This window comes from Kogia breviceps, chromosome 5 (assembly GCF_026419965.1).
Source record: "Kogia breviceps isolate mKogBre1 chromosome 5, mKogBre1 haplotype 1, whole genome shotgun sequence".
Taxonomy (NCBI): domain Eukaryota; kingdom Metazoa; phylum Chordata; class Mammalia; order Artiodactyla; family Physeteridae; genus Kogia; species Kogia breviceps.
The window spans coordinates 12170323-12182412 of NC_081314.1; the positions used below are offsets into that span (position 1 = coordinate 12170323).

The 12090-nt window shown below is 35.9% G+C and overlaps 1 protein-coding gene across 3 annotated transcripts in view; it reads left to right on the plus strand.

Annotated features, from left to right (window-relative positions):
- ATR (ATR serine/threonine kinase) overlaps nucleotides 1–12090 on the plus strand; it is a 107272-nt gene that overhangs the window by 62735 nt on the left and 32447 nt on the right. For all 3 annotated transcript variants that reach the window (XM_059064922.2, XM_067033624.1, XM_067033623.1), the window contains 6 exons: nucleotides 413–504; nucleotides 5967–6058; nucleotides 6295–6472; nucleotides 7655–7834; nucleotides 8276–8435; nucleotides 10591–10770. In XM_059064922.2, coding sequence (XP_058920905.1) covers nucleotides 413–504; nucleotides 5967–6058; nucleotides 6295–6472; nucleotides 7655–7834; nucleotides 8276–8435; nucleotides 10591–10770 — 882 coding nt within the window. The remainder of the gene's footprint in view (nucleotides 1–412; nucleotides 505–5966; nucleotides 6059–6294; nucleotides 6473–7654; nucleotides 7835–8275; nucleotides 8436–10590; nucleotides 10771–12090) is intronic.

A 12090-nucleotide genomic window follows, 5' to 3' on the forward strand; every position in this document is an offset into this window, starting at 1 on the left:
TTTAACTTTTCAGTTACTGAAGCCCCAAATCGATATTAATAATATTGTGACGTTTGAGTTTTAATTTTTATGTGAGATATATGACAAATAATCTTTAAACAAAGTATTAAGGAGTACTTGTTACTTTTATATTTGATTTGAACCAAAAATCAGACCATATCTGGAAAAGATAACAAATGCAGTCTGAGATTTTTTGTAGGTTGTCTCTATTAAAAAAAAAAAAAAATTCAGATGTGTTTAGGACATCGGTAGAGGGCTCTGCCATATATCCAAGTAAGTCAGTTGTTAAACTAAGAAAGGTAGGCTCAGTGAGGTAAATAGAATTTTTAAATGAATATCAGTTAAACACTTTTTGGTTCCTAAGATGTATTTGAAGTAACAGTTGCTATTTTAAATACTTTTAAATTTCCAGATCATTCACTATCATGGCGTAGTGAAGTCCATGTTAGGCCTTGGTCAACTGTCTACTGTAATCACTCAAGTGAATGGAGTGCATGCTAACAGGTAATGTTTTTTAAAAGAATGATTTTCTTTTGTTGTTGATTTGGAATGGGAAATTTTTAATTAATTAATTGGATTGAAGTAATGTTTACTAAAGTAATGAAATCTTTTTTGTTTTCATGGTGTTGGAGATAAACACCAAAAAATAATTTTTCCTACTGTCTCTTAATTCAGTCTAGCACTTAACAGCTTATCTTCTATGCAAAGAGTCATCCTTGAATTAAATTTGCTTTATGACAGGAACCTGCAAGACTTCACCTACTACTGGTGAAGCTCGTATTAGTATTTCCAGAAGATATCTAACCTCTGCCTATCTTATCAGCACCAGTTATTTTCTGTGCTGGGGAGACGGAAACTTTGTGACTGAACTAAGGAATACCACTCTAGAATGTGTGGGTTGATATTCTCCTAAAAGACTAATAAAAATGAAAGCAGCCTTCCTTTCCTAAAGAAAATGGGTTTCTTATAGCAACCAAATGATAAGCCCCCAAAAAGTACTTACATGTGGCAGAGATTAAGACATGCATGGTTCTTCTAGTTTAGAGAATTACTAAGGAGGTTGGTTGTGCTCTTGAAGCTGCCTTGCTCTGCAAGCTAAAAGCCTTACTCCTTAATGTATTTACCAGACCCCAATTGACTTTTCTGAACAGTGAGATCTGGTCAAAAGTGATGGGATCTTAGTTTGCCAAAGAGCACAGGCCACTGTTTTTAGTTAGTTCACACTGAAAACAGCTCTTCTAAGTACAGTTTGTATAAATTCCAAACTGTGATTTTAAAGACCACTGTTCTACAGTGTCTGGGAGTAGAGAAGCTCAGTGTTAGTTGGATGGTTAGTGGATTTACGAAATGATGAAAGAAGCTTTACAGAAGCAAGGAAAGATTCGTTATATGTTTTAGATATGTTTCTCCAGATTAATTGACAGACCTTATGAATAAAGGAGTTGCAGAAATTTGGGAAAGTTTGTTTTGACTCAAGCCGAGGTGTCATGTTTCCTTATGATGCACACTGCACAGTGTTCTCTTTGGATCTGGGATACATAGAGCCTCCTGATCGTTTGGTTTGTGAAAAGGCAAGTTTCAAAATTCAATGAAGGATACTGTATCATTGAAGCAAATGGTCATTGAGGGGACGAGTTTTCCTTGGGGAGAATATTTGCCTTTAAACAAATATTTCTCCAAAATTAATGACTGTGCTTAACCTACACAATCTTTTTTTTTTTTTCTGTACACGGGCCTCTCACTGTTGTGGCCTCCCCCACTGTGGAGCACAGGCTCCGGACGCGCAGGCTTAGCGGCCATGGCTCACGGGCCCAGCTGCTCCGCGGCATGTGGGATCTTCCCTGACCGGGGCACAAACCCGTGTCCCCTGCATCGGCAGGCGGACTCTCAACCACTGCGCCACCAGGGAAGCCCAATCATTTTTTAAATACATTTATGGAAGTGAGTTCTCACAGCCTGATCCTCATTGCCATTTCGTACTTCTCGGTGTGATATATCCCTTCTGGAGAGCAACTCCTGCTATTCTACTCAGATTTGTATCCTAAAATTTTGATATTTTGGCATCGAGTGATAAGCTAATGAAGTTATTCAAAGTTGGACTTTTGAAAATTATATTTCTATTGTATTTCTTTTAGCTTTGTTCTGAATTGTTCTTGGTGGTATTTAGACATTAGAGAATATTCGATATTTATGCTACACTACTACTTTAGTTTTTTTTAATAAAAATTAATTAACTCATTTGTTATGTTTTCTTTATGTGTTTTTACTACAGAAAGAACAAGGAGGGCTTTTAAGGGCATTGATCCCAGCCTCCCTGAGTCTGTTACCTTATTTGTAGTATGTGTACCTTTGGTATTATTAGGTAATTAAATAGAAAAATGTGCCTAGCTGAGGGCCTACCATATAGTAGGTATTCAAATGATATGATTTAATAAAGAAGAAACATGGGGAAGTATAGCTTCTTCTATACAGTCATGATCTAAACATCACTAGCCATCTTAGTGTCACATAAGTAGGATACTTAGAAAAAATAATTACCTATATAATGCTGCTTTTAAAAACCCCAGTTTTAACAAACAAAAGCCCAGGACCAGATGGCTTCACAGGCGAATTCTATCAAATATTTAGAGAAGAGCTAACACCTATCCTTCTCAAACTCTTCCAAAAGATAGCAGACGGAGGAACACTCCCAAACTCATTCTATGAGGCCACCATCACCCTGATACCAAAACCAGACAAAGACGTCACAAACAAAGAAAACTACAGGCCAATATCACTGATGAACATAGATGCAAAAATCCTCAACAAAATACTAGCAAACAGAATCCAACAGCACATTAAAAGGATCATACACCATGATCAAGGGGGTTTATTCCAGGAATGCAAGGATTCTTCAATATACACAAAAAAATCAACGTGATACACCATATCAACAAACTGAAGGAGGAAAAACCATATGATCATCTCAATAGATGCAGAGAAAGCTTTTGACAAAATTCAACACCTACTTATGATAAAAACCCTGCAGAAAGTAGGCATAGAGGGAACTTTCCTCAACATAATAAAGGCCATATATGACAAACCCACAGCTAGCATCGTTCTCAATGGTGAAAAACTGAAACCATTTCCACTAAGATCAGGAACAAGACAAGGTTGCCCACTCTCACCACTCTTATTCAACATAGTTTTGGAAGTTCTAGCCACAGCAATCAGAGAAGAAAAAAATAAAAGGAATCCAAATTGTAAAAGAAGAAGCAAAGCTGTCACCGTCTGCAGATGACATGATACTATACATAGAGAATCCTAAGGATGCTACTAGAAAACTTCTAGAGCTAATCAATGAATTTGATAAAGTAGCAGGATACAAAATTAATGCACAGAAATCTCTGGCATTCTTATACACTAATGATGAAAAATCTGAGAGGGAAATTAAGAAAACACTTCAATTTACCATTGCAACAAAAAGAATAAAATATCTAGGAATAAACCTACCTAAGGAGACAAAAGACCTGTATGCAGAAAATTATAAGACACTGATGAAAGAAATTAAAGGTGATACAAATAGATGGAGAGATATACCATGTCCTTGGATTGGAAGAATCAACATTGTGAAAATGACTCTACTACCCAAAGCAATCTACAAATTCAATGCAATCCCTATCAAACTACCACTGGCATTTTTTACAGAACTAGAACAAAAAATTTCACAATTTGTATGGAAACCCAAAAGACCGTGAATAGCCAAAGCAATCTTGAGAACGAAAAATGGAGCTGGAGGAATCAGTCTCCCTGACTTCAGACTATACTACAAAGCTACAGTAATCAAGACAGTATAATACTGGCACAAGAACAGAAATATAGGTCATTGGAACAGGATAGAAAGCCCAGAGATAAACTCACACACATATGGTCACCATATCTTTGATAAAGGAGGCAAGAATATACAGTAGAGAAAAGACAGCCTCTTCAATAAGTGGTGCTGGGAAAACTGGACTGGTACATGTAAAAGTATGAAATTAGAACACTCTCTAACACCATACACAAAAATAAACTCAAAATGGGTTAAAGACCTTATGTAAGGCCAGACACTATCAAACTGTTAGAGGAAAACATAGGCAGAACACTCTATGACATAAATCATAGCAAGATCCTTTTTGACCCACCTCCTAGAGAAATGGAAATAAAAACACAAATAAACAAATGGGACCTAATGAAACTTAAAAGCTTTTGCACAGCAAAGGATACCATAAACAAGACCAAAAGACAACCCTCAGAATGGGAGAAAATAGTTGCAAATGAAGCAACTGACAAAGGATTAATCTCCAAAATTTATAAGCAACTCACGCAGCTCAATAACAAAAAAACAAACAACCCAATCCAAAAATGGGCAGAAGACCGAAATAGACATTTCTCCAAAGAAGATATACAGATTGCCAACAAACACATGAAAGAATGCTCAACATCATTAATCATTAGAGAAATGCAAATCAAAACTACAATGAGATATCATCTCACACCGGTCAGACTGGCCCTCATCAAAAACTCTAGAAACAATAAATGCTGGAGAGAGTGTGGAGAAAAGGGAACCCTCTTGCACTGCTGGTGGGAATGTAAATTGATACAGCCACTAAGGAGAGCAGTATGGAGGTTCCTTAAAAAACTACAAATAGAACTACCCTACGACCCCTCAATCCCACTACTGGGCATATACCCTGAGAAAACCATAATTCAAAAAGAGTCATGTACCACAATGTTCATTGCAGCTCTGTTTACAATAGCCAGGAGATGGAAGCAACCTAGGTGTCCATCAACAGATGAATGGATAAAGAAGATGTGGCACATATATACAATGGAATATTACTCAACCATAAAAAGAAATGAAACTGAGTTATTTGTAGTGAGGTGGATGGACCTGGAGTCTGTCATACAGAGTGAAATAAGTCAGAAGGAGAAAAACAAATACCGTATGCTAACACATATATATGGAATCTAAGAAAAAAAACATGTCATGAAGAGCCTAGGGGTAGGACGGGAATAAAACGCAGACCTACTAGAGCATGGACTTGAGGATATGGGGAGGAGGAAGGGTAAGCTGTGACGAAGTGAGAGAGTGGCATGGACATATATACACTACCAAACATAGGGTGAATAGCTAGTGGGAAGCAGCTGCATGCCACAGGGAGATCAGCTAGTTGGTTTGTGACCACCTAGAGGGGTGGGCTCAGAGAGTGGGAGGGAGGGAGATGCAAGAGGGAAGAGATATGGGAACATATGTATATGTATAACTGATTCACTTTGTTGTAAAGCACAAACTAACACACCATTGTAAAGCAATTATACTTCAATGAAGATGTTAAAAAAAAACCCAATTTTAAAGTAACTGAAAATAATTTAAGAATAGTTATGTATTTTAGGTAGCTAATTTTGTATCCTTTGTCATACTATTGACACATAATTTGTAACATTGTTATGCCTTTACTATTGAGTGTACCCCAGTGCTCAACCTACCCCACCAGCTTCTATGTTTTTTGTCTTAAATTTAATTCAAACTACCAAGTTATTAGAATTGCTTACCTCTGAATGCATGTATGTTCAGTTGGCTCTTTTTTCTCCCTGCTCTTTGTTCAAGTTAAGCGTGCAGCTCATTTTACAACTGCTCTTTGTAATTATCCAGGCATTAATTCTGCTCTAATATATGGCAAATTTGTCCCCCAAAATGGCATTTTTTAATGGCTGTATCAGAAGTAATTATTGAAAAAAATGTTTTGGGGGACTGGAAACATTAAAATTTGGGGGATTGTTTTGGATAGAGATAATTATTTTGTACCTATGTACAAAATACAATACAATACAAATACAATGAATAGAGCAATAAATAACTGCAATAAATAGTATCTAAACCTATGAAAAAATTTCTAAATGCCACTTTAAATAAATGTTTAAGTGATACGGATTTCTTTTAACAGGTCTGAATGGACAGATGAATTAAACACATACAGAGTGGAAGCAGCTTGGAAATTGTCACAGTGGGATTTGGTAGAAAACTATTTGGCAGCAGGTAAAATTACTTCTTAAAATATAAGCAGTTTTAATATGCCATAAATATTTAGACTTAAGTAGCTAAGCAACATTCGTAATTAATCTCTCAGCTTGTTTTATGATTGCCTTGTTGAAGTTCAAAGTGGAATGAAACCATCTGTTCCAGTTTTCTGTTGACCATTTTATCAGATGAAATAAAGCTTGTTCTGGGATCCAGCTATCATGGCATGCCTTGACTCTTCATTTGTTTTTCAGATGGGAAATCTACAACATGGAGTGTCAGACTGGGACAGTTATTATTAACAGCTAAAAAAAAAGATATCACAGCTTTTTATGACACATTGAAACTAGTGAGAGCAGAACAAATTGTACCTCTTTCAGCTGCAAGCTTTGAAAGAGGCTCTTACCAACGAGGATATGAATATATTGTGAGGTATTTTGGGGTTTCCATTTTTATATTCCTGGTCTGTAGGTGTCACATGACAGGCTTGGAATTTTGTGCGTGCTAAATAAGTGATAGCGTGTTTGGTGTTACGCAGAGCTCACAAAATGGCTGTTTTCATTTTTTTACCTCACAATCACCCTATCTATAGTTTTTAAAAAATGTTCTAACATACATCCTTTTAATTAGAAAGGCAATTATGAGACTTCTAAAAAATAGCAAAAATATCTTACATTTGTCTTGTTGTAATGTCATAGTTTATTTTCTATATAACCTAAATAACTAGACGTCTACTCTGCCTGGCACATTGGTGCTCCGTACTTGTTGGTTCCCTTTCCTTTTTCTCTTTGAGAAATGCATTTGACATTTCCCACTCCCCGTTCACATGTAGGTATTACATTACTCACAAGTAATATTAATATTACTCGCAAGTAATATTAATTTTTAGAGGTAAGGAAGAAAATGATGGAAAACATTTTAGGTCTGCTAATTTACCTGAAGAAAAGAATAAAACATATGTTGTAATTGAACAACAGTAAACTAAAAAGAAAAATACGCTATTTTTTACATTATATTTTGTATCAGCCCCTTTGGTAACAGCTTAATGAAACTAGAGACTGGACCACTGGGATAAATTCAGTTATGTAGCTACTCAACTGCATGCTTGAATACTGGGTTATAGACATGGGAAAAAGCTAATTTGAATGTATCACAAATGTTTCCGTCAGCCTTAGGAAAAAAAAAATTAAAATTGCGTTCATTTCACAATTTTTTACTGGCATCTACTATGCCAGGTCCTCTTACAATAGCACCAGCAATATATACAAATATTTACATTGATTTATATTTTCTTTTATCTTTATACAGGTGGTGAAGTCTGGCTTTCATACATTTGAATTTAGTTTTTTATACCCTTCTCCAGTTTAATTAGAGGGTCTAGGGATCATAGCAAAGCACTATCTATTCAAATCAACATAAATTAGTGTTTATACCCAATTTGAAAAGTTATAAATGTTACTGTTTATATACCAAGAATATACATTGGTTAAAGTTCTTCCAAAGAAAACTGCACATTTCATATTCTTCATGGTTAATTTAAAGTACATGCTTTATATGTCAGATTAATATGGCTGACTATGATAACATATTAACATAGGCTCTATCTGTCTTCAGATTGCACATGTTGTGTGAGTTGGAGCATAGCGTCAAACCACTTTTTCACCAGACTCCAGGTGACAGTACTCAAGAAGATTCACTAAATTGGGTAGCTCGACTGGAAATGACCCAGAATTCCTACAGAGCAAAGGAGCCCATACTGGCTCTCCGGAGAGCTTTATTAAGCCTCAACAAAAGGTTTTACACACTTTTTTTTTGCATGTCAGTTATTGTGAATTTAGTATTATATTTGCATATTACTTGGGAGTATTTATCTTTCCTAATTTTCTCTCTGAATCTGTATTTTTCTATTGTCAGTTGTCAAGTCTACACTATATAGTTAAAATGAGCCTAGAACTTAAAAATTACTTTTATGTGCAATATATCATTTTTTTAATGTTGAAAACGTATCTGGGGGAGGTACAGATATAAGTCAATAGTAAGGTCTTCATAGTCTTGTAATTGATAACAATGGAGAACTCTAAGAAAATTAAAATTAGTTTTTTAACAAATAAATATTCTTTGATTCCTTTGAAATGATATATTGAGAAGGTTCCATGTTGGGAAGAGATATTTTGATTAAGCTCTTGAATATACTTAAAAATGCTCTTTCCCCCCCGTTTTGTCACATTCCTTTAGACCAGATTACAAAGAAATGGTTGGAGAATGCTGGCTACAGAGTGCCAGAGTAGCTCGAAAGGCTGGTCACCACCAGACAGCCTACAATGCTCTCCTTAATGCTGGAGAATCACGACTTGCTGAACTGTATGTGGAAAGGGCAAAGTGGCTCTGGTCCAAGGTAATGGTCAAGGGGACGTCATCATACATACTTCCATCATAGGTACTTCCTACAAAGGCATGACAGAGATTAGATCCCTAATCTAAATTCAGAACCTTCTTTTTCTGTCACCTTTCTGCATCATTTATCTACCATCATCTGGAAGAAACTTCCTTCTATCCTGAAGTCCCCAAATATTTTCCCATTTCAAGACTGCAAGTGCAGTTCTTTCTGTTTTCATCTGTCTTCCATTTTTTTCTTGAGGGAAATGACCAATTTTTACTTTGTTTTTATCATATATATACATATTTTATATATATATAATATATATATATACACGAGTGCACTCAAGAAATGTTTAGGTGAACATAACACTGTCCTTATTACATTCTTGGCAGATAATTAGTTTTGTATAGACTAGCCACTGTTGCTGTAAAGATCCAATTCTAACCTAGCCTGCAGAAAGGGCTTAGCTTCAGCACAAACGTCCTCAGCAATCCTTAGATTAAAGCTACAGTTATAAGAAGGGAGCTTTTAAAATATACAAACTCCTTGAAAAGCTCATGCCACAAATTTAAAGGACTCTTATTTTCATATCTCCTCATGCTTGCCACCAGTCTAGAATTAGTAGTAGGCATAGCATGTTCTGAAATTGATGGTTAGCAACTATAGTTGGTGCCATCTGTGATTAAACCTACTTTTATGGTGGCTAAGAAAGGACAGGGGAGGAGATGTTTCCTGGATGGGAGATGAAAGTAATAATTCAGCCTGTGTTAAGTCATTTTCAGAGCTAGTGCTAGAACATGTATGTATTGTAATACCTTAAATTCAGCATGCTCAAAATGCAATTCATCATGTAAGATTCACTGTCTGTTTCTCCTCCCATATTCCTTATTTTTCTGAGTAGGACTCTATCACATCCTCTCATTTATGACAGTAATCTGGGAATGATCTTGAACTTCTTCCTCTCCCTCACTTTCCACATCAAGTTGGAGACTAAATTGACCTTAGAAATATCTTTGGAATCCTCTCCCTCTTATTTATCTTTGCTGCTTTCCTTCATGCCTTTAGCATTTATACCCTCTGGCAATATTAACAGGTTTTTTTTTTTGAGGTCTCACCATTTTTTGGTGTTCATTACTGCGGTCTGTCATCTTTCTAAAATGCACACTGAATCATGTCACTCCCCCAGATAAAAATCCTTCAAAGTATTCTTCATGGCTTTAGGATTAAGTCAGAACTCTAGAAAGTACACAAGTCCCTTTCTCATCGAGTCTCAGCCTACCTCTTCAGGTTCAGTTGTCACAAACCCTTTAGTCTTCATAAACCATTTATCTCACAAACCCTATCTTCAGCTAAAAACGGACTACTTGCCTTTTTCTCAACTAAAATTATTCTCTTCTACCAAGAGTGTCCTTCACTGAATTCTTTGCCAGGAAAATTTCTACTCATTTTTTAAAACCTAATTTAGATTTTCCTCATGTGATTACTTTGCCTGACCACTGCTCAACTCCATTTTCCTATATCTTCAGGTAGATTTAGCAGACTGTCCTCTTTCCTACATAATATGCATGTATATTCTTCTGTTAATAACACTTAACGGGCTTCCCTGGTGGCGCAGCGGTTGAGAGTCCGCTTGCCAATGCAGGGGATGTGGGTTCATGCCCCAATCTGGGAAGATCCCACATGACGCGGAGCAGCTGGGCCCGTGAGCCATGGCCGCTGACCCTGCGCATCCGGAGCCTGTGCTCCGCAACGGGAGAGAACACAACAGGGCGAGGCCCGCATACCGCCAAAAAAAAAAAATAACACTTAGCACATTGTGTTGTTGTTTCATAGTTTATTTCCTCACTTGACTGTGAACTTTTTTAAGCCAGAGATTTTGACATATTTATGTTTGTTTATACCTAATCATCTACATATATCTTCAGTTCCCTGCACTTTGACTGACTGTAAAAAACAAGTGAATGAATGAATATAGGCGTTCTATATGAAATGAAGCAATGATTCCTTTTTAGGATTTTACTTTCATAGGAGGAAAATGAGAGATGAACATGAAATTACAAATAGATTTATAAAATATCTTATGAACTTTAAATTCTAACAATTGTATTTGCTTTACAGAAAATGGAAATATGTTCTTAAATTAAAAGGCTTGTTGTCTTTTTTCTTTCAGGGTGATGTTCACCAGGCACTAATTGTTCTTCAGAAGGGTGTTGAGTTATGTTTTCCTGAAAATAAAACCCCAACCGAAAGTAAGAACATGTTAATCCATGGTCGAGCTATGCTACTAGTGGGCCGTTTTATGGAAGAAACAGCTAACTTTGAAAGCAATGCAGTTATGAAAAAATATAAGGTAAGTGAATGTATAATGCAATTTCAGTTAGAAACTCACTTTTTTTGTTGTTTTTGAAAATAGATAAAATTATTTTAAGGTCCATATGGGAAGAGCACATGTATAAAAATAGCCAGGAAGCTTTTTTGACTTTTTAGTGAATATATAACATAAGCATATAGTTGGAGGAATTATCACAAAATAAATATAGTCATGAAACCACCACCCATGTCAAGAAGTAGAATGTTATTAACACTCTAGAACTCACCCTTTCATCCTCCTTCCCAAAGTTAACCACAGCCTGGCCTGAAAATTTTTGAACAAACACGGCATATACCTTCCTTACTAGGTATTAAGCCTTACATAGATGGTGTTAGAAAAGAGATACTTCTCAGTAACCCATGGGTCAAAGAAAAAATTGCAGTGGAAATTAAAAAATACTTTGAACTGAATGATAATAAAAATATGACATAGCAAAACTTGGATTCAGCTAAAGCCATTCTTACAGGGAATTTGAAATATTATTTACATATGTTAGAAGAAAATAAAGGCTCAAAATTAATAAGCTAAGAATCCATCTCCAGGAATTAGAAAAGGAACTGAAAAAAAATTAAAAACATGGAATATAGAAGATACAAAATAATAAAATAAGAGTGGATGGCTAGAATTGTGAAGCAGACTAACCAGGAAAAAGGAGTTAGACAAAAAGTTCTAGATCTGCATTAGAATCACCACTGAGTCTTTGACTGAATACCACGACACACATGCATAACTCAAAACTCTATGAGGCCCAACTGGAAACAGCTGCTAAGGAAAGAACAATCATGGGGGAGCTATAAGAAGAACAATTTCCAGAAGGCAAATAGGCCCACTGATAGAAATCAACAATGTCAATCTTTTGGGTTATAGAGCAGGGTAGAAAAGAGTGAAGTGTGACAAGTATATTTTAGAGGGGCAAACTGAGAATAACCAGGATCTGTTTCAAGACTTATTATAAAGGTATAGAAATTAAGGTGATGTTGTGTTCATGTAAGGCTAGGCAAATAACCAATAGAACAGAAGAGAGAACCCAGAAACAGATTCTAGGTGATATTGTAGAGTTGTGAGAATAATCTTTTCCATAAACGTTGTGTCATTTGGATAGCTTATGGGAGGAGAAATCAAACTTGATCCCTTCTTTACAACATAAACAAAAATAAACTTCAGGTAGATTGTAGATCTAAATGTGAAAGGCAAAATAATAAAGGTCCCAAAATAGAATATAGGAGAGTATCTTCAAACCTAGAGGTAGCTCAGGACATCTTAAACAGACCAAAAACAATAACTGTAAAAGAAACGATT